Here is a 24,996-nt window from a genome sequence, read left to right on the forward strand (position 1 = left end):
GAAAAGTCTAGTTAATCCTTTATGTCAGCGCCTCCCAAAGTGTATTCTGTGAACTACCACATCAGAAGAATCGGCTTGGTGTGTTTTTAAACGATGTAGATGGCTGAGCTTTACTCCAGACCTCCTGAGTTAAATCTCAGAGGTGAGAGCCAAGAATATTTATTTAACAAGATTAAACATAGTCTCTAAGTAACCCTTAAGTGCACTTAAGTATGATAACCACTGCTGTGTGTTGCAAGAGGCTGACTTTACTGAAGAGTCAGGGCTGAATATGTAACATCAGCACATAAGAGCATAAAAGTAAAAGAAACCCTTCACATTTTATTAAACTTCTTCTTATCCAGGTTAATTCAATGTATTGCCAAAATCCTAGTTAGAGGCAATTAAAGTAGCTGAGACCACACGGGACATGTGGGAATGGAGGATACTCTGCCAGCAAATGGGCCCTTCTGCATTTCTTATGCATCACCTTAAAAGTAAGAAAATGTCTGTGCTGTATCACAATAAAGTTTTAAACCATAGCACTTAGAATAAATTTGTTTCACTTCCGAAAACTAATAATTACTGTGTACCTATATAGAGTCCTTTTATTCATTGTTTAACCTTGTCAATTTCCACTGGAAATCCAAGGACTAAGAGGTACTATAAGACAATGTTATGAAAATGTGTCCCCAAATTTTTTAAAAGTCAAAATTTCATTCCATTGTTGAGCAGTCAGCTTGAACAGCAAGATTGTTCTGAATGATCTGATCCTTCCTTGGAATTGAAGGCTAGTACAATATCTTGGCTGAATCCCACACTCCTGCTTAAAATGTCATGTAGCACATGAGAGATGATTAACAAAATTCTTCTGGCCTCATTAAAAGTTCTTAATATATCGACTAATGTGCAGTGTATCAAATATTAGATACTCTATATTTTAAAATTATATATAAATCTGTAAAATTAATTATTCAGTAAGTTTCTTTCAAGAAAGTAAATAATGAATTCTGTAAGTTTACATGTTCTTTCTTCTTGTTTTATAATATATACATAGATTGAAGAATCAGTCTTTCCTTTGGTATTGATTTGTCATACCCACCAATCAATTCCTTAAAGAATTAAGCAGTGATCTAGATGGGCATGCCAACTGCCATTCTTATTTTAAATGTAACCCATGCAGTTACAGCTACATGCCAAAACCTACCCACGGACACTGTCAACTAATGGACTGGGCTGCTTCCTGGCCCATCTTGGTCTTAACCACTTCATCTGGCACTGGGACCAGATGTATTCTACCCAGGATCACAAGATAACTTAGAGGTGGAAAACAAGAAGGAAATAAAAAGTAAAGACAGTAAACACATAAAAGAAATGTATGAATGTGTATAGCAAATTCCATATTAATTATTATCAATAATAGCTATCATTTATTGAGCCCCTATTATCTGCTAGATTCTGTAATGGCATACTGCATACCATTTCATTTACTACTGACATTGGCTTTGTGAACCAAGTATTAAAATATGCCTTTATTGGATGTCTACTATTCCAATACACTGTTCTCAGGGACTTATATATATGACATAATCCAATCCACATATTCTATACATTTTATATACTAGGAAATTGAGGCTTTTTTGAGTTCAGGAATTTCCTCAAGGTCACACAGCTCATGGCAAGTGATAGAACCAGGGTTAGAAAGGCAGTTCTAAGCCCATTTTATAATGCTGGCTCTTTAAAGAAAGAGATACCTAAAAAAGGAGACTTTGGAGAAATTTAAATTGGGTTCTAAGATTTTCCACAATTGGAAAAAATTGCTGACTTGGAAAATTTCAAGTAAGATTGTTACTTATGACCCACACTAAAATACGTTTTAGGAAATTAAAAAAATTAAATAGAAGAAAAAAGAAACAATTTTTAATTAATAAATCTATAAGAAAATGAGAAATATTTCATTGACTTCAGGGTTGGAAAGCATAAAAGCAATGGAATAAGAATCTAAAAGTGGAACTTCATACTTTTTGATTTCTATAACAAGCTTGAGAAAATTTTCAAAAATAATGACAAAATGTTATCCTTCTATATAATATTAAAAATACTTTTGAAACTCTAAAAGGACAAAAAAAGGGGATAGACAAATCAAAGAACAAATGTGGTAGACAATAAATATATGACTAAGTTTTCAAACTCTTCAAAAACGAAAAAGGCAAATGAAAACCACAATGATCTACTTATCAACTAAGAAAAGCAATTTGAGTTTACGATTGTGTTGAGGTGGTCTCTTCGGCAAACATTTGTAATGTCTTTTCAGTTAGCAACTTTCAATGTGTACAGTGTGTGCCAAAAATCTACCTTCTTTGACACTGTTAATTCACTTTTAGGAATTTAAACAATGGACACAATCAAGACAGGGACAAAGATGTACATACAAGAGTTTTTATGGTAGTGTTGCTTAAAATAATGAATATTAAGGGAACCAGTTTTGTACAAATCATTGGGAAATGCTAAAAACAATGATAATCTATCCATAGACTATTATATGATATATAAAATATCTTTTTAAACTTTTGAGTGATATGGGCTATACTAAGTTTGTAATGTTTATTTTTAAAAGTAAAACACAGAATATTATTATTTCAACATCATGAAAGCATTACCTACACAAACATAGAGAGTATATGTAGAAAAATTATTATTATTATTTTTTTTTGTGCGACAGAGTTTCACTCCCATAGCCCAGGCTGGAGTGCAGTGACGTGATCACGACTCACTGCAACCTCTACCTCCCGGGCTCAAGCGATTCTCGTGCCTCAGCCTCCCAAGTAGCTGGGACTACAGGTGCACGCCACCACACCTGGCTAATTTTCTGTATATTTAGTAGAGATAGGGTTTCACCATGTTGCCCGAGAACTCCTGAGCTCAAACGATCTGCCTTCCTTGGCCTCCCAAAGTGCTGGGATTACAGGCATGAGCCACAATGCCCAGCCTTAAAGTAGAAAAATTCTTGAAGAAAACACATCAAAATATGCAGTGTTAAGTTTGATTAATGGGATTATGGTTGCTGACCATAATTTTGTCTTCTTTTATAGTCATTTTCAAATGTCCTATATATATATTATATATATGTATAAAATGTATGTGTGTGCGTGCACATTTTCACAGTAGAACATGAAATCATCATGTATAAAAATATGTGTGTGTGACACACAAACAGATTTGTCTACTTCCATTACATAAAGGCTAGGAAAGGCTATATTTTACATATGTATCCTTTTTAAGAGAAGGGAGATTGTAAGAGCAAAAAAGGCATGAAAGGACATAGACATTTTGTAGTTTTATACAAATACTTTTATGAAATAAGTATTTCTATGTTTCTTAAGGTTTTATAACCTAAAGGTTTTTGTTTTTTTTTTTAATAATCCATGCTTTAATAGCTCTTCAATCAATTTGGGAGAGAAAACTTGTTATGGGTTACATTTCTACTACTTAGTTTTTACTGTGAAAAGATTTAGTGTTATAATTTCTTAAAGGTGTAATCAACATTTAAACAGCAAGTATGGTGATTAATTAAGAACAACTGAGACAGATTTCATCTTCTTGGAAGGGGTCCAGGTTTAAATCCCACTCAGGGAGATATGTCAATATGAGCTAGCAACAGTCTACCTGCTGTTATAGAAACAGAGGGACAAACATTGTCTTTGAAGCCTACCATTGCTGTGAAGCTTAAAAAATTTTTTTTCTTTGCATGTTAATCATGATAATTTTGATAGAGATATTGCTCTAGATTCACTTACTGAGTATAATATTGATACAATTTTGAAATAATATAACCATACCCTTAAAAGTCACAGCTCTTAGGTTAGCAACATTAAAGAAAAGAAATCTTGGTATTCCACAGGTGGCAATGCCACATGTTTAAAACTTTGGGCCCTGCCCCTAACCAAAAAAGGGAATTGAGCATCAAGGGAGATCAGAACATGAGCGTTGAGCCAGGAATGTGACTGCAGTAGCTTCATCCCAGGCGGGAAGCAGCAGCCACTCCTATATGTCAGTCAACAGTGGAAAGGTATTTAGCACCTTTGGGGGAACTTGGGGAAGTACTAATGAATGGTGGTCTCTGTGGTAAGACTTATCAGTTACCGATTTCAGGTCTGCCACTTCTTACCCCAAAGTGTATAGATGAATGATTTAACCTTATGAGGCCTCAGTTTTCTCATTTGGGAAGCTTAAGAAGATTAAATAAGATTATAAATGTGCTTGGAATATAGTAAAGTTAGCTATTAATATTGTGGTAAAAGATGTGAGAACAAAATATATAAGGTGCAAGGTCTCATTCATTCCCTCAAAGAGCTGACAGTCTAGTTGAATAGCGAGAGGGTATACACAAAAGCAAATTGTATATTGTGGAGTCTCTTGAGTAGACAGATGACTTAAAAGAAAAAGCAAGTTTAGATGGCATGTAGCATCCTAATTTGATGTTATGTCAGTCCATGTTGTGTAGGAAAAAATTTAAACATTTCAGTGAGGAATCACTGAAACAATAAATACATATGAATCATGTAAAAATGAAGAATTGCCTTGCTTGCTCAATGCACCTTTTAGCAAGTGTTTATCTTAAGACATAGTGAAAATCAGTATAAACCCAATCAAAACACATATAATTAATTCTCTTACTTGAAACCATAATCAGAAGAGATGGCTTTTGGTCAGATTAAATCTTTGTAATGACTACATTATTAGTACAAAGTTAATAGTTATATCTATGAAAAAGATATTATCAGTAGAGGAAACTCAATTACTAATATATCCTATGATTATCATATGTGAAAAAAGAATAAACCAAATCAAAGTGGAGCATCTCCAGCTGAAGACAACTCTATCTTGTAGGAATGCCACAGGATTTTCAGGTAGACCCAAGTTCTCACCACGCTGCACATTACATGCTGGGCTCCCATTTTGAAGGTTGCCAATGAGAAATTGCAAAACCTAAACACCTTTTATTTGAAATTCTTAACATCTCATAGTTTCGCAATCTTGCCCTTTAATTACTGAGAAAATGGTAGCCTGCTACCTTGTTCTTAGTCAGGGTTAGAGATGAGGTATCTCTGGTGTTAATTTGGCATTTCAACTAAGTTAAATTTGGTTAATGAACAAGATCTTTTTGGGTACAGTTTTCTGCTTTGCCAAAAAAAGTTCTGTTATCTTTTCATATATCCCAAAATAATCTAACTCTTCTTTAAGTGATTTTTGAAGTTTATTTTTTGAGTAATTAAAGCTAGCGTAATCTGTATTTATATTAACTGTTGACAGCTTTACATAAAAAAAGGTAGGGTAATGTCCTCCCCAAGGTTCAGTTATCATAGTAATCATCATTATTGGCTGATATATTTTAGGCACTGAATTAGGTTTTGGGTATTCTAAGAATTATAAGGCATGGTTTCTACCTTCAAGTAAATTGAAATTTTGTTCTGGAAATGGGATATATGACTTCCTCTCTCTCTCTTTCTCTTTCCTTACACACACACACACACACACACAAGTTTATATTATATTACAGGTAGATATTTGTATAAAAATGTATATGTAAAATGAAATATATAGACTCCCTATGACTGAAGAGAGATACATTTTATATACATAGTAATTATAAAGTAAACAACCTTTCTCCTTCATATCTTGGCCAGAATAATTTTGACATACCAATGATCTCTTTTATTTAGAAGGTTAATTAATCTTACTGTAATTACAGGAGATACTGAAATATATTACTGCATGTTTTACATTAAAAAATACTGAGTAGTCAGTAATTCTCCTTTCATGGATAATTTATACAATAATTAAAGCTTATATATTGCTTCACATAAAATCTTTTTCCTCACAGAGAAGAGTAAAATTATAGTTTCTTGTTTGTTTATTTATTTATTTTTCCTTTTGTTGAGATGGAGTTCTCGCTCTGTCACCCAGGCTGGAGTGCAGTGGCACGATCTCGGCTCACTGTAACCTTTACCTCCTGGGTTCAAGTGATCTCTTGCTTCAGCCTACTGAGTAGCTGGGATTATAGGCACCCACCACCACGCCCGGCTAATTTTTATATATATATGTATTTTTGTAGTAGAGATGGGGTTTCACTATGTTGGCCAGGCTGGTCTCAAACTCCTGACCTCAGGTGATCTGCCTGCCTCGGCCTCCTAAAGTGCTGGAATTTCAGATGTGAGCCACTGCACCTGGCCTATAGTTTATTTCTAAAAAAAGAGTACTAGTGTTCCTATGTAGTTAGTATCAGCAAGAATCTAGTTTCTTTCTGTATTTAATTTATTTGGTAATATCATAATTGTCATTTATCTGTTAACCTAATCAAAGTTAGAGAATGTTGAGCTGCAGAGCCTGTCTAGTCAAGTGTATTACTAAATTCATTAGTCATCCATGACTTCAGCTATATGATAGTAATGATACAGACATACTTTACTTATTAACCCTTAGAGTTAGGCATTGTTTGATTTTATAGTGGATATTTGATAGAATTATAAAGGAAACTTAAAAAAATTAATAAATAGAGACAGGGTCTCACTATGTTGTCCAGGCTGGTCTCGAACTCCTGGAGTTCAAGTGATCCTCTTGCTTCAGCCTCTCAAAGTGCTAGGATTACAGGCATGAGTCACCACATCCAGCAGGTAAAGGAAACTTTGAAAAACAAATTTAATCTTAGGCAATGAGTTTCAGGTGAATTAATAAGAGCAGATATAAATTTTGCTAATCAAGGTTTGAAACCAAGTGTTAAAATTTAGTAAGTCTGCAAAAAATTTACTTGATCCCCCAGATTTTCACTAGTTTAATTCATATCGACCAATGCTGCTTGACATTCCTATTGGCCAATTTCACCCTGTTGAACATCTTCCCTTATATTGTTTCATTTCCAGAAATACTTCTCCATCTACTCTGTGTCAGGTACTGTGCTGGACAGTGGAAATAAAAATGAATAAGTCATGGACTATTTCTACCTTGGAGGGCCAGGCCAACTGGGGATATAGACATGTAAACAGATGAATTCGGACCCCACTTGAGCCATGCACAACATCTAGCACAGTGCTATGCTTCTAACTCATTGTCAACACATATTTATAAATGATTGAATGTTCAGGGTGTTGGGGACCCCGGAGTAAATGGACTTGGTCAAACTTGAGGATAGATTTAAGGCAGGGTCCTGAAGAAGCTATCCTTGCCTCTGGGAAATAGACTCACAGGGCCCACTTAATACAAATTCCTGGAGAAGTCAAATAATAAAAGACAACTAGTAAAGAATTCTTCATTGTTCCTTAAGCCTGGCTTAAGCCTGACTTTTCTTTTAAAAGAAGATCTTGGGCATCTGGGCTAAAGTTTACTTCCATGAGATGAATTAACTAACCTTCCTTTTGTTTTTAGTTGTGTTTAAATCAGGAATTTCCTTATTTTTCAAAATTCTCTCTAGAGTTGATGCCAGTACTCTTACCCCAACAAATCAAGAATTTGTTTTGAAAGCTGCCTCAGAAGACGTTCAGATATTCTTTGAAATACAGTAATAACTACATGGATTTTTATTGACGGAGTTCCAACAGAAGAATTTTGTAATATAAGCTAAGGTTTTTTTAAAGGCAGTTCAAGCTGCAAATACGGATTTGCTCATCTTTTTTCTACTCCATGTGCTATGTACTATAATTAACCAAACACCTACAGTTTCAGCCAATCCTTTCTTTTACATTTTAGTGTAAAATTATGTAAGTGCTATACCTTGCATAGAATTCAAATTAAATAGCCCAAACATTCCTGACAATTACAGTTCATAGCACAATGGTAAATTTAGAAAGTTACAGCAGGTCACATCCAATGAGGATAAAGCAGCCTTTCAGTTGTGCCCCGGTCTTATGGGAAAAATGAGAAAATGTCGGCTGCATGATATTAGTATTCTGAGCTCATGAGAAAACTCCTGTACAAAATTTTGTTTTAGTCTCGTGTGTGTGTGTGTGTGTGTGTGTGTGCATGTGCGTGTATGCACTGCAATTCCTTATTTTATTCTCACTGCCTGGTATTTCATTAAATATGTTGATGGGTCAGCATTATTCCCTTCCAGAGGCATTACAAGAGGCCCTTCCTTATTCCTAGGACATTCACGAGCAGAGAAATGGGAAGGAGTGAAGCAAAATCCAGTGTCTACAGAAAAACTGGGCCATCTCCCAGAGGTCACTCTATGGCCTCTATCTTTAGTCCATGCCTGTCTCTTGGACTTTTTAGCCTTGCATTTTTAATTCCCTACTCTACAGTGACAGCACTTCAAGTTCAATCCGGTCAAAACCAAACTGTGTTCTTCTCTCCAATTTTAGGGTATTCTGTTCCCCTAAATTATTGATCTTTATTGAAAGTGTCACTTATTACATGCAAAAGCTAGAAGTTTCCAACTTTTCCCTAGTTTCTTCTTTTCCATAAACTTTCAAAGTCAATTTCCCCAAGTTTTACAGCTTTTTTTTTCTATATATGACTAATACTTTGTTTTCACATGTCCCTGATGACACTGCTTATCCTCATCACATGCTAGAGTGGTAATTTTAAAATGGACATTCTGATCTTGCCTTTTCCTGTCTTTTACTTATGGTGTAACACTCAATCTCCCTATTAGGACATACAAAATATTAATGGTCTGGGCCCTACTTTACTTTTAGAATTTTACTTCTTTCCTGTTTCCAATATGATCTTTATAACTCACTTATACTGAATTTATAGTTTTCCCTATACTGTGCTCTTTCGTGCCGCTATGACACTGCACTGGCTATTCCCTGGGCTGGCTATGTTTTCCACCTGACTTATCAGCAGGAACCTTTATCAAACACTATATTGCAATCTCTATTCTAAATGTAAATAGTAAAACAAGTTTGTAAAACAAACAAACACCTATTGCTTAGACTACTGCCTCTACATGGATCTCCCTGGGTCTACTTTTCCCGCTTCTGTTCCTGGTCTATCTTGTAGCTAAAGTTGTTTTTTTTTTTAACTTCAAAGATCATAAAATCTTTGAGGGGATGAATCATGTTTATTTCTTCTACATTCAATCCCTAGCATCTAACACAGTGCCTGGTACATAGTAGGTACTTCAAAAATATTTCTTTGATTCTCAGCTAAATAACTCATTGTTAAGGAAAGACTAAATTATTTCAACTATTTATCATAAAATAACCTGCTGTTTGACTGATTTATTTTCGCTTGACAAATTGAAAGCTATAATTTTTTTCCAGTAGGTTTACATATTTAGATAGATACAGCTAGATCCTTCCAGTAATTTAATCAAGTCAACTCAGTGAGTTAAATTGGGAAGCAATTTTCTTCTTATACAGTACACATATTACATATTTTTTAGTCTCCTAAAAATTTTATGTTAAAAAGATTTGTTGACACTGTTGTGCACCACTGGGCTGACATGATGGGAGTGAGAAAAGGGATGCAAAATGCCTTTATATATATCTTTTAGTATAATGCTGACTTATTAGAATTGGAATGTTTCCTTCTAAAGCTCGCCATTTGCACTCAGTGTCCATGTAAATTGTCACAAATATGCAAAAGATGCTGAAAGCTGTGCATCCCCATTTGCAACCCACATACTTTGGAGAATGGGGTGAATGAATAAATTCTCAAAAATTATAAACTCATTAGTAAAATGGGCTTTTGTCGTCTTACAGATGACAGTGAACTTTTTTTTAAATAAAAAACCAAGCTTTGGCCGGGCACGGTGGCTCACGCCTGTAATCCCAGCATTTTGGGAGGCCGAGGCGGGTGGATCATCTGAGGTCAGGAGTTCGAGACCAGCCTGACCACCATGGAGAAACCCCATCTCTACTAAAAATACAAAATTAGCCTGGCATGGTGGTGCATTCCTGTAATCCCAGCTACTCCACAGGCTGAGGCAGGAGAATCGCTTGAACCTGGGAGGCGGAGGTTGCAGGGAGCTGAGATTGTGCCATTGCACTCCAGCCTGGGCAACAAGAGTGAAACTTCGTCTCAAAAAATAAAAGAAGAAAACCCAGCTTTATGGAGATATATTCCCATATCATACAATTCACCCATTTATAGTATATTATCCAATGGTTTTTAGTATGTTCACAGAGTTGTGCCACTAACACAACAATAAATTTCAGAACATCTTTATTGCTCAAGAAAGGAACTTTGTAACCATCAGTAGTCATTCTCCATTTCTCTACCCCCTCCCCCTTGTCCTCCCCATGACATCGTTTGGCCCCAGGCAATCACTTACCTATTTTTCATCTCTGTATGTTTGTCTATTCTGGACATTTTTTTTATATCAACAATAAGCTTAAATAACAGTTTAATAAAAGGGACTAGGCTGGGTGCGGTGGCTCACACCTGTAATCCCAGCACTTTGGGAGGCCAAGGCAGGAGATATTTAGGCAAGTAGAGTCAGATGGTCACAGTGTGGTTAAGCTATAATTAAGTGATATCTCCTAGGAAAATCAATCATATATTATATATATTAGACTGTTACAAATGAAAAACTTGTGTTTCCACGTACGTCTTCATGGGGCCACACTAAGATCAACAGTGTGAGAAAATGTACCATGATAGAAAAATATATGCAAGTTCTTTTAAAATAGTCTCCGTAGTTTAAGTAATTGTGAAGCTTTTAAGAATCTATTTTTTGTTCAATCCTGAATAATTTAATACTAAACAAGCAATCTACTTTTTAGTGTGTGCAGCCCTTGGGGTGCGGTCAGCACCTCATCTGTGTTGTGTCACGAAGCTGCTTCTGATTGAGTGATGTCTGCTTCAGAGCAGATGGTCTCTGAAGCTGCAGAATAAGGAGACCAATGGGGATAAAAATGTGGTGCCTACCTCAAGGGGGCAAGAGTAAATTAACACTGTAGGATGCGGATGCGTAGCATAATGAAAAATTGATGAAAGACTTTTTTCACTTGGTTGAGTTTGTTTTTCATATCCTGACAGTTCTAAAAGCCTTGAAGGAGGCTAAGACCTAATTCAGGTTCATGTATCCTAATCTTTAAGTATTGCAGTGGGATGAACTCTAATATATCTTTTTCTCTAAACATCCTGTGATATTTTAACATGCTGATTAGGGAATGAAAAGAGTTTTGTATAGAGAATATTTCTTAAAGAGAAAATTAAATAAACTACTGTTACCAAAGGATCTCAAAAGTTCTCTCTTTTTTCCCTTGACCCAAATGTTGTTATAGGTGGTTGTAATTCATTTATAAAAGCAACTTTTTTTTTTTTTGATGACCACTGATGATCCAAAAGGAAATTCCTTTGGAAATTTGTGTACAATATGTAAAAACTCTATCAGCTCTTCCGTGCTTGGGCCTATATTCATTTTGGGGCATGTTGACTTTTAGATGCTGGCAGAACATTTTTTACGGAGCTATCTATCTAGTTGAAAATTGGGAAAGAGATTGGGTCTGTGATACAAATTGTTTTAAAAATAAGTTTTTCATTATTTTATACCCAATTAATACCAGTTGGAGATCCTAAAGCAATAATTGAGAACTATTTAGAATTCAGTCATATATAGATGCTGTGGGTATTATTCAACGTCCAATGTGGAGCTGTAAGATTTGATTATTTCTATTGTTGGCCTGAAGAAGTACAGATTTCCAAGTTACTTTGGTTATTAAAAATATTAGGGCAAATTATCTGGAAACCATAATAGTCAACATAGGACTTGTATAATATTTTGCCTTCCTTTCCATTGTCAGCATTTTGAACATAAAACAATAAGCAGAACTTTTCAAATATATCTGTTCAACCAGTATGGTTAGAGGTTGTATGTGGAATTCAACTATAATGTTTTAAGATACCTCCACACCAAGAGGAACCAGTAACAAAAATGAGGGTATCATATTCTTCTAGTTCATATGTTATTCTCTAGAAGTATGATAGACTCTTTAGGAAGGAATATTAACTTTTGCTACAGAGTTTAATGGCTAAAGAAACTAAGGGGCTTACCTGACTGAAGCAGTAATGTCTTAAATCTGTGTAGCTGAGGCCTCTCAAAGAGTATCTTATTTCTTGAAAAAATCTGAAGCCTTAGATAGGTGTGGTAAGTTTTAACATGGACCTCAAACTGTTATTTAATCTGACATCTGACCTAAAGCTGTAGCAAAATGTTTCCCTGTTACTGATTTTCTTAGCAGAAATTTGGAAATGTTGTGATACAAGTCACAAATATTTTCATCTATAAACTTACCATGTTCCTATTCAAATTCAGAAAATACTGACATGTGTTCAGTGTTGGAACTTCTGAGTTCTGCAGGCATTTCAGAGTTATCGTGCCTGGAGTACAAGTAATCAAAACCTATTGATTTTTTTCCTTACGAGAACTTTAAATTTTAAATTCACCATAAAGTTCAAAAGGAAACTAACAGAATAATAAACACCTAAGAAAGTTTTCACCTATCTTTGTTAAAGTTCCCATTTTAGTGAAAGTTTTGGTTGCTTCATTGTCATAAACATTTTAGTAACTGGCATAGTTATAGAGACATTTTATGAAGCCAAACTAATATCAACACAACAAAGTTATCTTTTAAGTCACACTTCTATTATGTCATGAAATACCAACTACAGATTTCACATTTCTTCAGTTTAATAATTCTTCAAAAATGAGCATATATTTACGCTCATATAAGTGTGTGTGTGTATATATATATATACATAAGCACTTTCTAAAGTTTTAAAAGCACGTAGAGAATGTGAAGTATAAAATAGTTATCAAATAGTTATCAAAGATGTTTCATCAGAAATATCTTTTCTAGTTTGTGGTTTTTGTTCCTACTAGTTTTGTTTTTTTGTTTTTTTGTTTTTGGTAGTAATTCTCATTCACTGGAGGATAGCATCACATTATTAATATTTTGATTCAATTTTCAGAAAAGTAAATGCTATCAAAAAATGAGTATTCAGAATTTTTTAATGTATAAAATTGTCTCCAATAACTTACTTCACTTATATTTATCCCGGAAAATTTAACAACTGAGATCTCTGAACCAGATCTGGTCTTCTTGAATTTGTAGTAAACACGTTGAAGAACAGTGGAGTAATGCTATTTATACAATATATACCAAGGATAATAATTCATGTATAATCAAAGAGAATTATGTGATTTTTGTAATTACAAAGCCTCATGAATATCAGAACAACTAATAAGAAATGCTCCAGAGTTTGATTCTTAGTAAGCATTCTTTTGAGCTCAAGAACAAAATTCTATGTATTTAGTAATCTGCATTGTCTCTTAGACTGTACCATAAATATACAATACAAATTTCATTAAAAATCTCACATACTATAGTCTGCATTTAAAAATTGCCTCCAGTGTGAAAAAAAGATGATACTTTTGAATACTAATTTTTAAATCTATTTACTTCCCTGTGATTTTTGTAATTACTTATTATTTGTAATCACTTAGTTATTCCTAATCAGTTAGGAATAACTTATTTTTCAGGACTACCCACATTTAGCCAATTTTTAAATTTTTTATAAAGATGGGTTCTCACTCTGTTGTCTAAACTAGGGTCACCTTTTTTTTTTTTTTTTTGAAACAGAGTTTCGCTCTTGTTGCCCAGGCTGGAGTGCAGTGGGGTGATCTCGGCTCACCGCAAACTCTGCCTCCCGGATCCGAGCGATCCCCCTGCCTCAGCCTCCCAAGTAGTTGGGATTACAGGCATCCACCACCATGACTGGCTAATTTTGTATTTTTAGCAGAGACGGGGTTTCACCATGTTGGTCAGGCTGGTCTCAAACTCCTGACTTCAAGCAATCCACCCTCCTCAGCCTCCCAAAGTGCTGGGATTACAGGTGTGAGCCACTGCACCCGGCCAGGTCACCATCTTTTAAAGTAAATATTTTATTTAATTATAGCATACATACAGAAAAATGCATAAATTATAAATGCTCATCTTGATATGTAGGAAGTATACATACCTGTTAAACTGCACCCAGAACTAGAATGAAGAATTAGAACATTATCAGCAACCAAAAGCCCCTTTCTGACTCTTTCCAAAACTACTACTGATTTCTAACACTATGGATTTGTTTTACCAGTTTTTGAACTTTAATAAATGGAATAAAAGACATGTCCTTTTTTGTGTCTGACTTGTTTTGCTTAGCATTATCTTTGTGAGATCTATTGATGGTGCATATAGATGTGGTTCATTCATTCCTATTCCCACTGCTGTAAAATATTCCAATTTTACTCTCTTTTAAAGTATAAGAATTTTAGAAAGGAATTCATGAATCTCGACACAACATTGCAAAATAATCTCAATTAATGCTTTGAAAGAGATAGAATTGGTATGCTGTAGGTGGTTCTTATTTTTCATGGTTGGTGTCTTAGGGAAAGCATTGATAAGTGATATAATTTATCTAGTGTGCTAGCAAAAATTAGTGTTGAAATGTAATACTAAGTTAAGGGAAAAATTGCTGTCTTTATTTAAAAAGGAAATTTCAAATAATCTCTTGCTTAAAATATTTAGGTAGAATTTATCTATTTAGTTAAACTTAGATATTGTTATGATTCCAATTCTCAATTTTGTGTTAATAGTTATCTTAAATAACATTCAAAAGTAAAAATATAAACACTTAAGTTTACTCTATCTTCTTCCCCTAACTAAAGCATTTATGGAGTTCACTTTTATGTCTGAACCAATTTTCTTAACACAAAGGCCATTGGATTAAGAACACTCTTTTGGGAAGTTGCATTTACTCTCTCTGAAGATCAGAGGACCTGTCAGTAATTTTCATTTAGTAGCAATCTAAAGAGCTGTTGAAGGACACTATAAATGTAGGTTAACCTGCATGCTTGAGCCAGAGTGTACAAATTTATGGTTTATAAATTGGTAGCAGCTGAATAGAAATTGTCAAGTGGGATTTTGCAGTGTAAAGTGTTTTATATCACTTATGTGTTCTGACTGCAAGAAAGTAACTTCTGCAATCCTTTCTAAAAAATCCTAGTATATCCAGCATGCAGTTCTTGGTTGAACCCAAATTGTTGGTTTGACAAGATAGCAATAATAATGTGAGCTAATGAAAGAGCTGAATTAATTAAACAATAGCACAGTCGTTGGACAGAAGTATAAATCTGTAGGTACAAGCATTCAGATATCACAAAGAGAGTTCTCTGCAGCATCTTCATCACTGGTGACAGACCACAACCAGTCCTGGTTCATTTTGTCCCTTTATACCTGTACATCTCAGTGCATTTTTAAGTACTCTGGTATAGCTTAAGCCTGCTGGCAACACAGTAATGCCAGGAACCTTCACATTTAAAGAAAGTCATGTGTGTGCATCGATAATTTGGTTTATTATTGTTATTTTGCATTTATCCCTCACAAGAAAAGCCACTAATATAAAACAAACTCAGTAAGTGTCCTCTGTGCCTGTCAGTGGGGTAAGCATGCTCAAATCATCATATTTTTTTCCTTAGCAATTCTATAAAGTACATTTATTTTTTTGATAAGGAAATTGAGACATACAATGACCCAAGATCGGACAAGTCACAATTTGCTAGACATGGATTTTAACTTATCATACATTCCTAGGAAAAGACCTAAAAAATTGTAAAAATGTCCCTTATTTTCCTGGTATTCTTATTAAAGTTTTTCCCTTCAAGTTACTTTACTAAGTTTTATTTATTTTGTATTGCTATAAAAACGCAGATCTCAGAGTAGCCAGGTAAATGACCCTGTTTTTACAAAGGAATGACTGCTTCCTAAGAAAATAAGCAGATTCCTCAAATTCCACAAGGAGCGTGTGCTTTACGTAAGGTTAGCCAGTCAGCAAATATGTGTGTAGGGCACACCATAAGCCAGAGACTGTGACGGGGGAGGTGTTCAGTGTCACTCTTTTAAGGCTAGTAGGGACTGCTGGTTGGGCCACCCGTTTAGACAAGTGGTTCTCAAATTTGAATAGTCTATTGATTTCTTTTAAAGTATATAAAAAATTATGACCTCCAGTGTTATTTTTATTATAGTGTTAAGTATTAAAAACATAAAACCACATAAAACTCCTTAAATTCTTGTGCCACTATAAAAAAGAAACTTTGACAAATTAAGTAAAACTTATGTAAGTTTTATAATATTATTCAAATAAAGGGCATAAATTTAATACAATGAATGGAAATGTCTAAAACTAAATTTAACATATTATGTTTAGTAATAAAAAAGATATAACCTCAGAGTTCTGTATTTAATTAGTTTCTGAATTAGACTCCAGTAAAAATAATATAAAGAATACCTTTTATGTAAGTATGTTGTACAAACTATTCTAATAACTTTAAGGTGTTGTTTCCTACTTCAAGCTAATAAAACTTAAAGCTATCAGAGAATACCTTTAAGAGAATATAATCTTTGAAAGCTCTCTTTATTTGCTTGGAGAGGAAATTACTATTGGGGTAGAGTTGTGTACGCAAACCAATAAAAGCTAAAATTGGAAACTGAAAAAATGTTTCACTGTGGATTTTCTATTACACTCACTGCTAATGGTCAGTGCAAGTTGGTCCATATGAAGATAGCATCTGAGCATATGTTAATATTCTACTGACTGCTGCTGCTCAGGCACTTTTGGCTCGTCATGTCCTGCCATGTATGATGAGTAGATTCTCTGACCATTCTTGTCTCTGTACTACAGCAAAATGTTCTGTCTGTTATGCATCTGTATATCATTTGGACTTCACTTGTTATGTACTGAGTTATAAACACAAAGACATATACCGAAGTTCTATGGTTATACTCACATATAGGGTAGCTATGTAGAGGACCCGGAATATGCTAATATTTTCTTTATTAGGTTATTATTGAAACATAAGCACAGAATTAAAGAATTAAAAAACTTGTAGCAAGCTCATGGGCCCCTGTGGATATGCCCCTAGAGCCTCTGGGTCAGCACTCCTTTGGGATATAATGTGGCGCTATGAATGCACATTCTTCCCTGCCTTTCATATCCACACTGCTGGGTGCTCAGAAAGTTGTTCTGTTTTTCTAATATTCACACACAAGACAACATACAGAACTGTGTCAAGAAGAATTTAATGGGAAGTTTTTCTTTCTTGGCCTGAGATGTCACTCCAGGGTTATAAAGGGGGCAAGTTTTAATGACATCCATCTGTTGCAGATTAAAATAGGTGGGGCTCAGCATTGGAATTCCTTGTCCAGAGTTTGACTATGGGCATAAGCACAATTTGTTTTAGGATTTGAGAGTCCTAGGGACATAAAGCAGCAAAGCAGAGAGAGGATAGTCTTACATTTGTCTGAGACTTTCTCCCAGAGAAGTTGCTTTTGCCTCATTTTCTCTTTATTATGCTTTTATGTGTGAAATCTCCTGGTTGAGTAAAGAAAACAGTCTATTTTAAAAGCATGCTTTTCCTCCTACTTATACTTGATTTAAAAACTCTTGCTTTTATCATAATCAGTTGGGAAACACAGCATGGTAAAAATTGCTGTATCTCTCTCCATGAATGTTTGAATCCTCTTTCATCTCTGTATTGATTGAAGATAACCAGGCTAACCACTGTTTATCCAAAGCGCGTGTGTCAAGGGCCTTAATCACAGATTGACCTCATTGTAGGGTATGATGTGCTTGTGTCTGTGTGGAAGGGAGAGAAGAATATATATTTCTATGCAGGTATATAAATTTGAGCTTCAATAATGTCAATATTCATACATAACTTTTAAAACCTCGTTTTATTTCTGTCTTTGAAATTTACATTCTTGGACTATTTTATAATAATGTTTCCATTTAATGCATTTTCTCACTTTGGGGGAAACTAAATCCCTTAAAGCGGTTCTAGAAGAATTCAACTTAAACAAAAGTCTCCTATGACTCAACTGCTGAAGTGGTCCTTGGCAGAATGGCTCAGATATTACATTTCCATAGGACCAAGACCCTTCAGAACACTGGGAGCATTGTTTGCTAAAATTCTAAGGATTTGCTATAACTTTGACATGCATTCACTTTTTAAAAGTTTGATTCTGAAAAGAGAAAACCAGTTATGAAAACTTTTTGTTACTCTGTAATGGCAAAAGCAATTCTCAATGTCATGTCCAATCCCCAGAGAAGGTTCAAAGATGGTCTATTATATACTCCTCAGCAATATCTGAGGCCCCATCAGACCATCATTGCCACTCTAGGCTGCTGCATTGGTGTTTCTAGGTGTCTCTTCATTCCCTTGGTGTTGGGCTTTTCTTCTGGCTCCACCTGTTCACAGCATTCTTTTTTATAGGAACAATAGAGCAACCTGATCTTTTGCTGAGTTTAATCATGTTAAGCATGTAGAGGGAGACAGACAATTGGCTTCTTAATGCAAGCATCCTTTATCACCTGTTTCCTCATTCTCAAATGAATGTGTTTCTAAGTAGTTCGTCACAGATTGGCTCTTAATTTTCTAGGTGCGTATACAGGGGTGATAACTGTGAGGGTAGGGATGGCAGTCAAGAATTTTCTCTCCAGCTGAGGCACTTTATTTAGCAAGTGCCATGATTTACGGAGTAAATATGTAGACCAAAGTCATAACTGTGGTTAATGCAGATGAAATAAACCTAGAGCTCACAGGCTAGGAATCTGTAGTAATATCCACTGTGATACTTTGAAGGTGTGGGATAGGATAGCAGATAAAACTTACAGCTCTGAACTGATAAACGTAAATTAAATCTCAGGTCTTCCACTAAATAAATGTGTGTAAATACGTGACTCTGGAAACTTTCTAAACCTCTTTCCTCATCTATTAAATGGGCATAAGAATAGTTTTTTTCTCATAGTATTGTTGTATTTGTGATATAATACCTGTGACTCCTTTAGCTCTGTTTCTGACCCACTAAACACTCAGTAAATGTTACCTATAAGCATCTGCTTTATGTACAAATTGGAAGTACTTTCTGGGAACAACCTCTAATATAATATATAGCACACAGATTTGTTTTGGAAAAACTTTATATACAGGAATAATATGTTCACATTTTATACCTGTTACCTAATACTATTTAATTTTTGTTGTTTTACAGTAAAATTAATGTTTCTTGTGAGATATTAATATAACATAATACACAGCATTATAACTCACTTTTAAGTGCTGTGACAACAAACCTGGAGGTAGGAAATCCTCCTGGAATTTAGCATTTGCTGCAAACAGCAAAATAAATTTCATAGAATAGGCATTTAAAAATGAGTCACAGTTCAGTCGCTGCAGCATTGCAGATATTCTTGGGGGCACTCTGCCATTGGTACAGCCTTCAGGAAGGATGAAGAGTGAAGAACAGTGTGATATTAATCATATAATGATGCATTTCTAAAGAATCAGGGCATGAATTCCGGATGTATAGATTTCAGTCACACCTTTCAACTCTTAATAAATAATCTATCTCATTTATAAACATATAAGCCACTTGATATTTGAGTTAAAAGTGAGGTAACTTAGTTCTATGGTTTTCAGTCTTCCCAGGTGTAAATCATGTTAACAGTATGCAAGTAATTCCATATTTGAAACTCCCAGAGAAAATACTTCCATTTCTATCTCTGTACATCACCACCGATCATAATAAATATCTCTGACCGAATGTGCCAAGAGGTTCTTGCCAAGTACTTTGTTTGAGGGAGGGAGGCAGTGTAGCCTAGTGAGGAGAATGTTTGATTGAAAGTCATCAAACCTTCATCTCAATTCCTAATAGGTAAATTATGTCCCTTTTCATGCCTCCATTTTCTCTTTAGTCAGATATTATATCACAAAAAATTATAACAGTTATGCAGGTGTCTTGGAACCCAACAAAAGTTTATCATCATTATTATGTTAAGGTTTAAAAGTCAGACTTTATAACCAAGCCAGGGGGCTGTGTGATTGTAACTGTGCATCTGGAGCAACTCTTTTCGGACTTTTCATGGGCAGAATTCAGCTGAGTCTCCCAGCATCCAATTTTGAGAGGAGTGTGGGAAGATGAGAAACTTAAAAAGCAGTTTCCATCCAGAGTGATCATCTTTACCAAAAGATTTTAGTCTGGTATTATGTCAGGTGGTTTAAATTTAATCATGTTTATCCAGAATCACTGGGATCACAAAATTTGCATCAGCCCAGTCCACACCTGCCAAGTAGTGCTATCCCCTTTCCTCAAAGCACCCTCGGAGCTTTCTGTTATTCCCTTCTAATGAGACCAGATGACTGCCAAGTGACCCATACTCAGTGTTCTCTCAGAAGCATCTGAAAACCAACAGGAAAGAAAGAGAAAGAAAAAAACCCAGTAGCTTTAATTTCTTTAGCTTTCTGATTCTTTTTTAACTTGAGGTTAGCTTAGTATAAAGTCACTAGAATCTTGAAGCTAAAATGAATGAGTGAGTAATAGCAGTATTTGAGGCTAGCATCAACATGTCTTCAAATGTGGCTGAAGATTTAGAATAAAGCAGTAGCAATTATTTTCATTTTAATGGTTCTTTTATACTCTAAAATATTGACTTTTAATGCACTTAAACAACCTAGAAATATTGTGAAGTTGCTACCTTATATAGTGAATGATTATTCAATGTTTTAAACTCAGTATTATTGAAATTTTTCCAACTAAAGCTTTTCTGACTTCAGTGTAAACATTCTTGTCTTTCTGTATTCGATACATTTCTATTTCATCAATAGTTCATGAAAGGTCTTTTATTTTTCTCGCAGTCTGACAGCAATGCAAGCTTCCTCCGTGCTGCCAGAGCAGGCAACCTGGACAAAGTCGTGGAATATCTGAAGGGGGGCATAGACATCAATACCTGCAATCAGGTAAGAACATGGCAGCTAGCTCTGTGTTGTGCAACGAAGAAACACTCATTACATTCTCAGAGCCCAAGATTATTTTTGTCTTTATTAAAAATACTAAAATATCAGTGACTCAGACTTCTGAAACCCCATTTTTTGCCCCCTTACCGACTTTTCAAGCATCAGATGTTTGTATCTAGAGCTAATGTTGCTGAAAAAGTAGATAGATCAAAAACAACAACTGAATGTCAATTTTGTTTATGAAATGATTTGGGCCACCTTTAGCTGGAATTTTGACCAAGAATGATGTTTTACTTCTCATTTATCATCTAGTAATCCAGACCCTGGCTTTTTTCCTTCTTGACTATATGCACTTTACTCGTGGGAAACTGATTATTACAATTTAGTATAGAGAAATAAGAGGATAAAATTTTCTCCTAATTAATTTTAAAATATGGCTTATAATGAGAATAATTTGAAATTATTATTGTAAATGATGTGTCCATTCATCATGTCCATTTGATAAGGACTTTAGAGAATATTATACACTTTGGATATTATTTGGTACCAACGTTGACATTTTTGTACTATTTTTCACTAAGATTTTTACATCATGAATTAAAGTGTCTAGTGGACTGCAGTATTCACTTTAATGCTAAATGTGTTGTGTGTTGTGTGTGTGTGTTTGACAGAGACCTAACTAGGAAGTGAATAATTCTGGCTAATTTTAAGTTAAAAGGAAGTAAATATCACTAGTGGATTCTAAATTATATATAAATTCCTTTTTCTACATCCTGGTATATATTGAACCCAGTTATGTTTACTTTATAGACCACTGAAATTAATAAATCTTTCAAAAACAACTTTTCAAAAACTGAACCTGGTATCTTATCCTCAAACTTACTGTACTCCCTAATTCCTACCTGCTGATTTCCTCACCAATGTGCCATTCCAATCCAACTGTTTCCCGTTCCTCATCTTTCCCCCTCTCCAGCCCAGCACTCCTCTCTTTGTTCACCTTCTGCATCCAGATTACATGAGCTCGGATCACCTTGTGGTACTTAACAGAGTTGTCATAACAGCCTTCTTACTAGGTTCTGTCTTCAGTCTTGTCCACTCTGATCAATTCTCCACATAATGCCTTGAGCGATAAATAAAATAAAAATAAGATTACAACACTTCCTTCCTCCCCAAACTTCTATGGCTACCCTATATGGCTACCAATGCCCAGATCAGTGAGGTGGTTGTTTCAAAATCACCTGCAGGCTTTTGCAAAGGGTACAGGATTTCCCTCCTTCCTCTTCAGTGTCACTGGCATAAAGAGCATTGTCACTGATGTCAATATTTCTCTTATTTTAGGGGAGTGTGTCTCTTATCATGAAAACATGTTGAGAGCTACTTGATGTTGGGAAAGGCATTCTGCTGTGGCCCTGAGCAGTCCTGCAGATACTTTTGGGGATAACAAGAATGAAAGACTTTGGGATTGCTTTTTATCTGGGCCATTTCTCAGGGTGGTGCTCGCAGTGAGCAACCTTGAGGGATTAGGCGATATCTCCCTCTAGCTACAAAGCAGGCCTGTATGAATCCCCCAAGGTCCGTGTTCTCCTTTAACACAGACCACATGTATGGGCATCCATCCATCACTGGTCCTTTGTGCCAACCCTGTTAGATATGGGGGAAGAAAGGGATAGGGAACTGATGTAAGCAACAGGCTGACACTTGGCTACTGCTTTTGCTCAGAATTACAACGTCCTTTGTTTCTGACCCAGAAGACTTGTGTCTTCTACTGGCATTATGAAACAGTAACGGTTAAGTTTTTAACTCTTTGGTAAGATAAAATCTCAAGAACTTTACATAGTTCTTAACACTGACCTATGGAATAAACCCAAATTACTGTATTCCAATATGTAAAATCTTCGTATGTTGTGTCTACATTCCTCCATCTTATTTTTCATTATGAATCATTTTATCTGATTTTTTTTTGTGTTCTTTTGGACAAATAATTTGAACTTTAGATACATGAGTTACCTTAAGAAAGAAAGAACATTCAAACTCCCATATGGATATATGGACTTATTCTATAAAATACTTATGAAATTGAATATGAAATATTTATTTATTTATTTATTTTTATTTTTTTATTATACTTTAAGTTCTAGGGTACATGCGCACAATGTGCAGGTTTGTTACATATGTATACATGCACCATGTTGGTGTGCTGCACCCATTAACTCGTCATTTACATTAGGTGTATCTCCTAATGCTATCCCTCTCTCCTCCCCCCACCCCACAACAGGCCCTGGTGTGTGATATTCCCCTTCCTGTGTCCAAGTGTTCTCATTGTTCAATTCCCACCTATGAGTGAGAACATGCAGTGTTTAGTTTTTTGTCCTTGAGATAGTTTGCTGAGAATGATGGTTTCCAGCTTCATCCGTGTCCCTACAAAGGACATGAACTCATCATTTTTTATGGCTGCATAGTATTCCATGGTGTATATGTGCCACATTTTCTTAATCCAGTCTATCATTGATGGACATTTGGGTTGGTTCCAAGTCTTTGCTATTGTGAACAGTGCAGAATATGAAATATTTAATACTTTTGATGTAAACTTAGGTTTCTTTAAGTAGATTAAATGCACTCCCTAAATATCAATTTGTTAACTTTCTAAATTTGCAATATGCTAGAGAATAGACAATGAAACTATTATTTCATTTAGGTAAACTTATCATAAATAATGCCAAAAAAGAGAACCCAAGGAAAAGAAAGCTCATTTCAAACCAAGTCTACTTCACACTGAAGTATAACAAATACATTGATTGTATGAAAGGTCTTAGGTTATTTTTAGAAAGAATAATCTCTCAACAGTAAATACTCAATTCTTATCATATTTATAGACCATCTTAGCTTCTTGAGTTAGCTTTTTCTTACAGTGGCCAGCCATCCACTAACATGTCACTATAAAAGGAAAGAACATTTATTTCTGTGAGAAGGCAACATGATCTCGTGAAGCCCACACAAAATTTAGAGCCCACAGGTTCAAATTCAAGTTTCATCTCTACTTTTAAGAAGTCAGTTCACTTCAGAAAGTGACATTTTTCTAACTTGTAAAACAGGATAAAAACAATACATTCAATGCTTATACCCCTGGGTTGCAATGTAAGTTAAATTATGAAATGTAAAAGGAGTTTCTAAGGTACATGTGTTCTAATTACAATTACTGTATATAATTCACCAAGAATTGTACAAATTAAAATTGACTTACACTCAAAATATGAGGTTGATTATCTTCAATTCCCTGAACTCACCAGGTATAAAGTAAATGCAAGGCCAGGTGTGGTGGCTCACACCTCCAATCCTAGCACTTTGGGATTATAGTGGGAGGCTGAGGCAGGAGGACTGCTTGAGCCCAGGAGTTCCAGGCTGCAGTTAGCTATGATCGTGCCCCTGTACTTCAGCCTGAGTGGGTGACAGAGTAAGACCCTGTCTTTTAAAAAAAATTAAATAAAACAGACCAGGCGCAGTGGCTCACACCTGTAATCCCAGCACTTTGGGAGGCCAGGAGGTGGGTGGATTGCCTGAGATCAGGAGTTCGAGACCAGTCTGGTCAACATGGTAAAACCCCGTCTCTACTAAAGATACAAAAAAATTAGCCAGGCGTGGCAGCGGGCGCCTGTAATTCCAGCTACTTGGGAGGCTGAGGTAGGGGAATTACTTGAACTAGGGAAGTGGAGGTTGCAGTGAGCCAAGATTGCACCACTGCACTCTGGCCTGGGCGACAGAGTGAGACTCCGTCTCAAAAAAAAAAAAAAAAAAAAAAAAAAAAAAAAAAAATTCCCCAAAGTAAATGTGGTCTCATGCTGGTTCTGTATTTTTATTAATACTATTCAAGACAGTATATTAATTAAATACAGATTAGGGAAATACAGTGACTAATGTTACCTACTTAGCTACTGTGTATTAGACTTTGTGCTGGGGCTTTACATGTGATGTCTTATCAGTCAACTGAGATGAAATATTGTGAGACAGGGATTAGCTCAAGTTTACAAATGTAGAAACTGGGCCCACAGTGGTTAAGTGACATTCCCAGGGCCACATGGATGTGTCTGTCTCCCATGTCCAAGCTTTTTTCTGCTGCAGGATATCTTTTTGAGTAGCTATTTGGAGCTGCCCTTCAAAGTAATACAGTGGTGATGTCCTTTATCTTAAAGCTCAAAACTTATTTTTAATCTACTACTGCTAATATAAAAATAACTTTA

The 24,996-nt window shown here is 35.3% G+C and overlaps 1 protein-coding gene across 50 annotated transcripts in view; it reads left to right on the top strand.

Annotated features, from left to right (window-relative positions):
- The window catches only part of ANK2 (ankyrin 2), a 683,028-nt gene that overhangs the window by 454,763 nt on the left and 203,269 nt on the right, over nucleotides 1-24,996 (top strand). For all 50 annotated transcript variants that reach the window (XM_063663998.1, XM_063664003.1, XM_063664006.1 and 47 more), the window contains one exon: nucleotides 20,663-20,764. In XM_063663998.1, the coding sequence (XP_063520068.1) occupies nucleotides 20,663-20,764 (102 nt within the window). The remainder of the gene's footprint in view (nucleotides 1-20,662; nucleotides 20,765-24,996) is intronic.

The sequence above is a fragment of the Pongo pygmaeus genome, chromosome 3 (assembly GCF_028885625.2).
Source record: "Pongo pygmaeus isolate AG05252 chromosome 3, NHGRI_mPonPyg2-v2.0_pri, whole genome shotgun sequence".
In the NCBI taxonomy this organism is placed as follows: domain Eukaryota; kingdom Metazoa; phylum Chordata; class Mammalia; order Primates; family Hominidae; genus Pongo; species Pongo pygmaeus.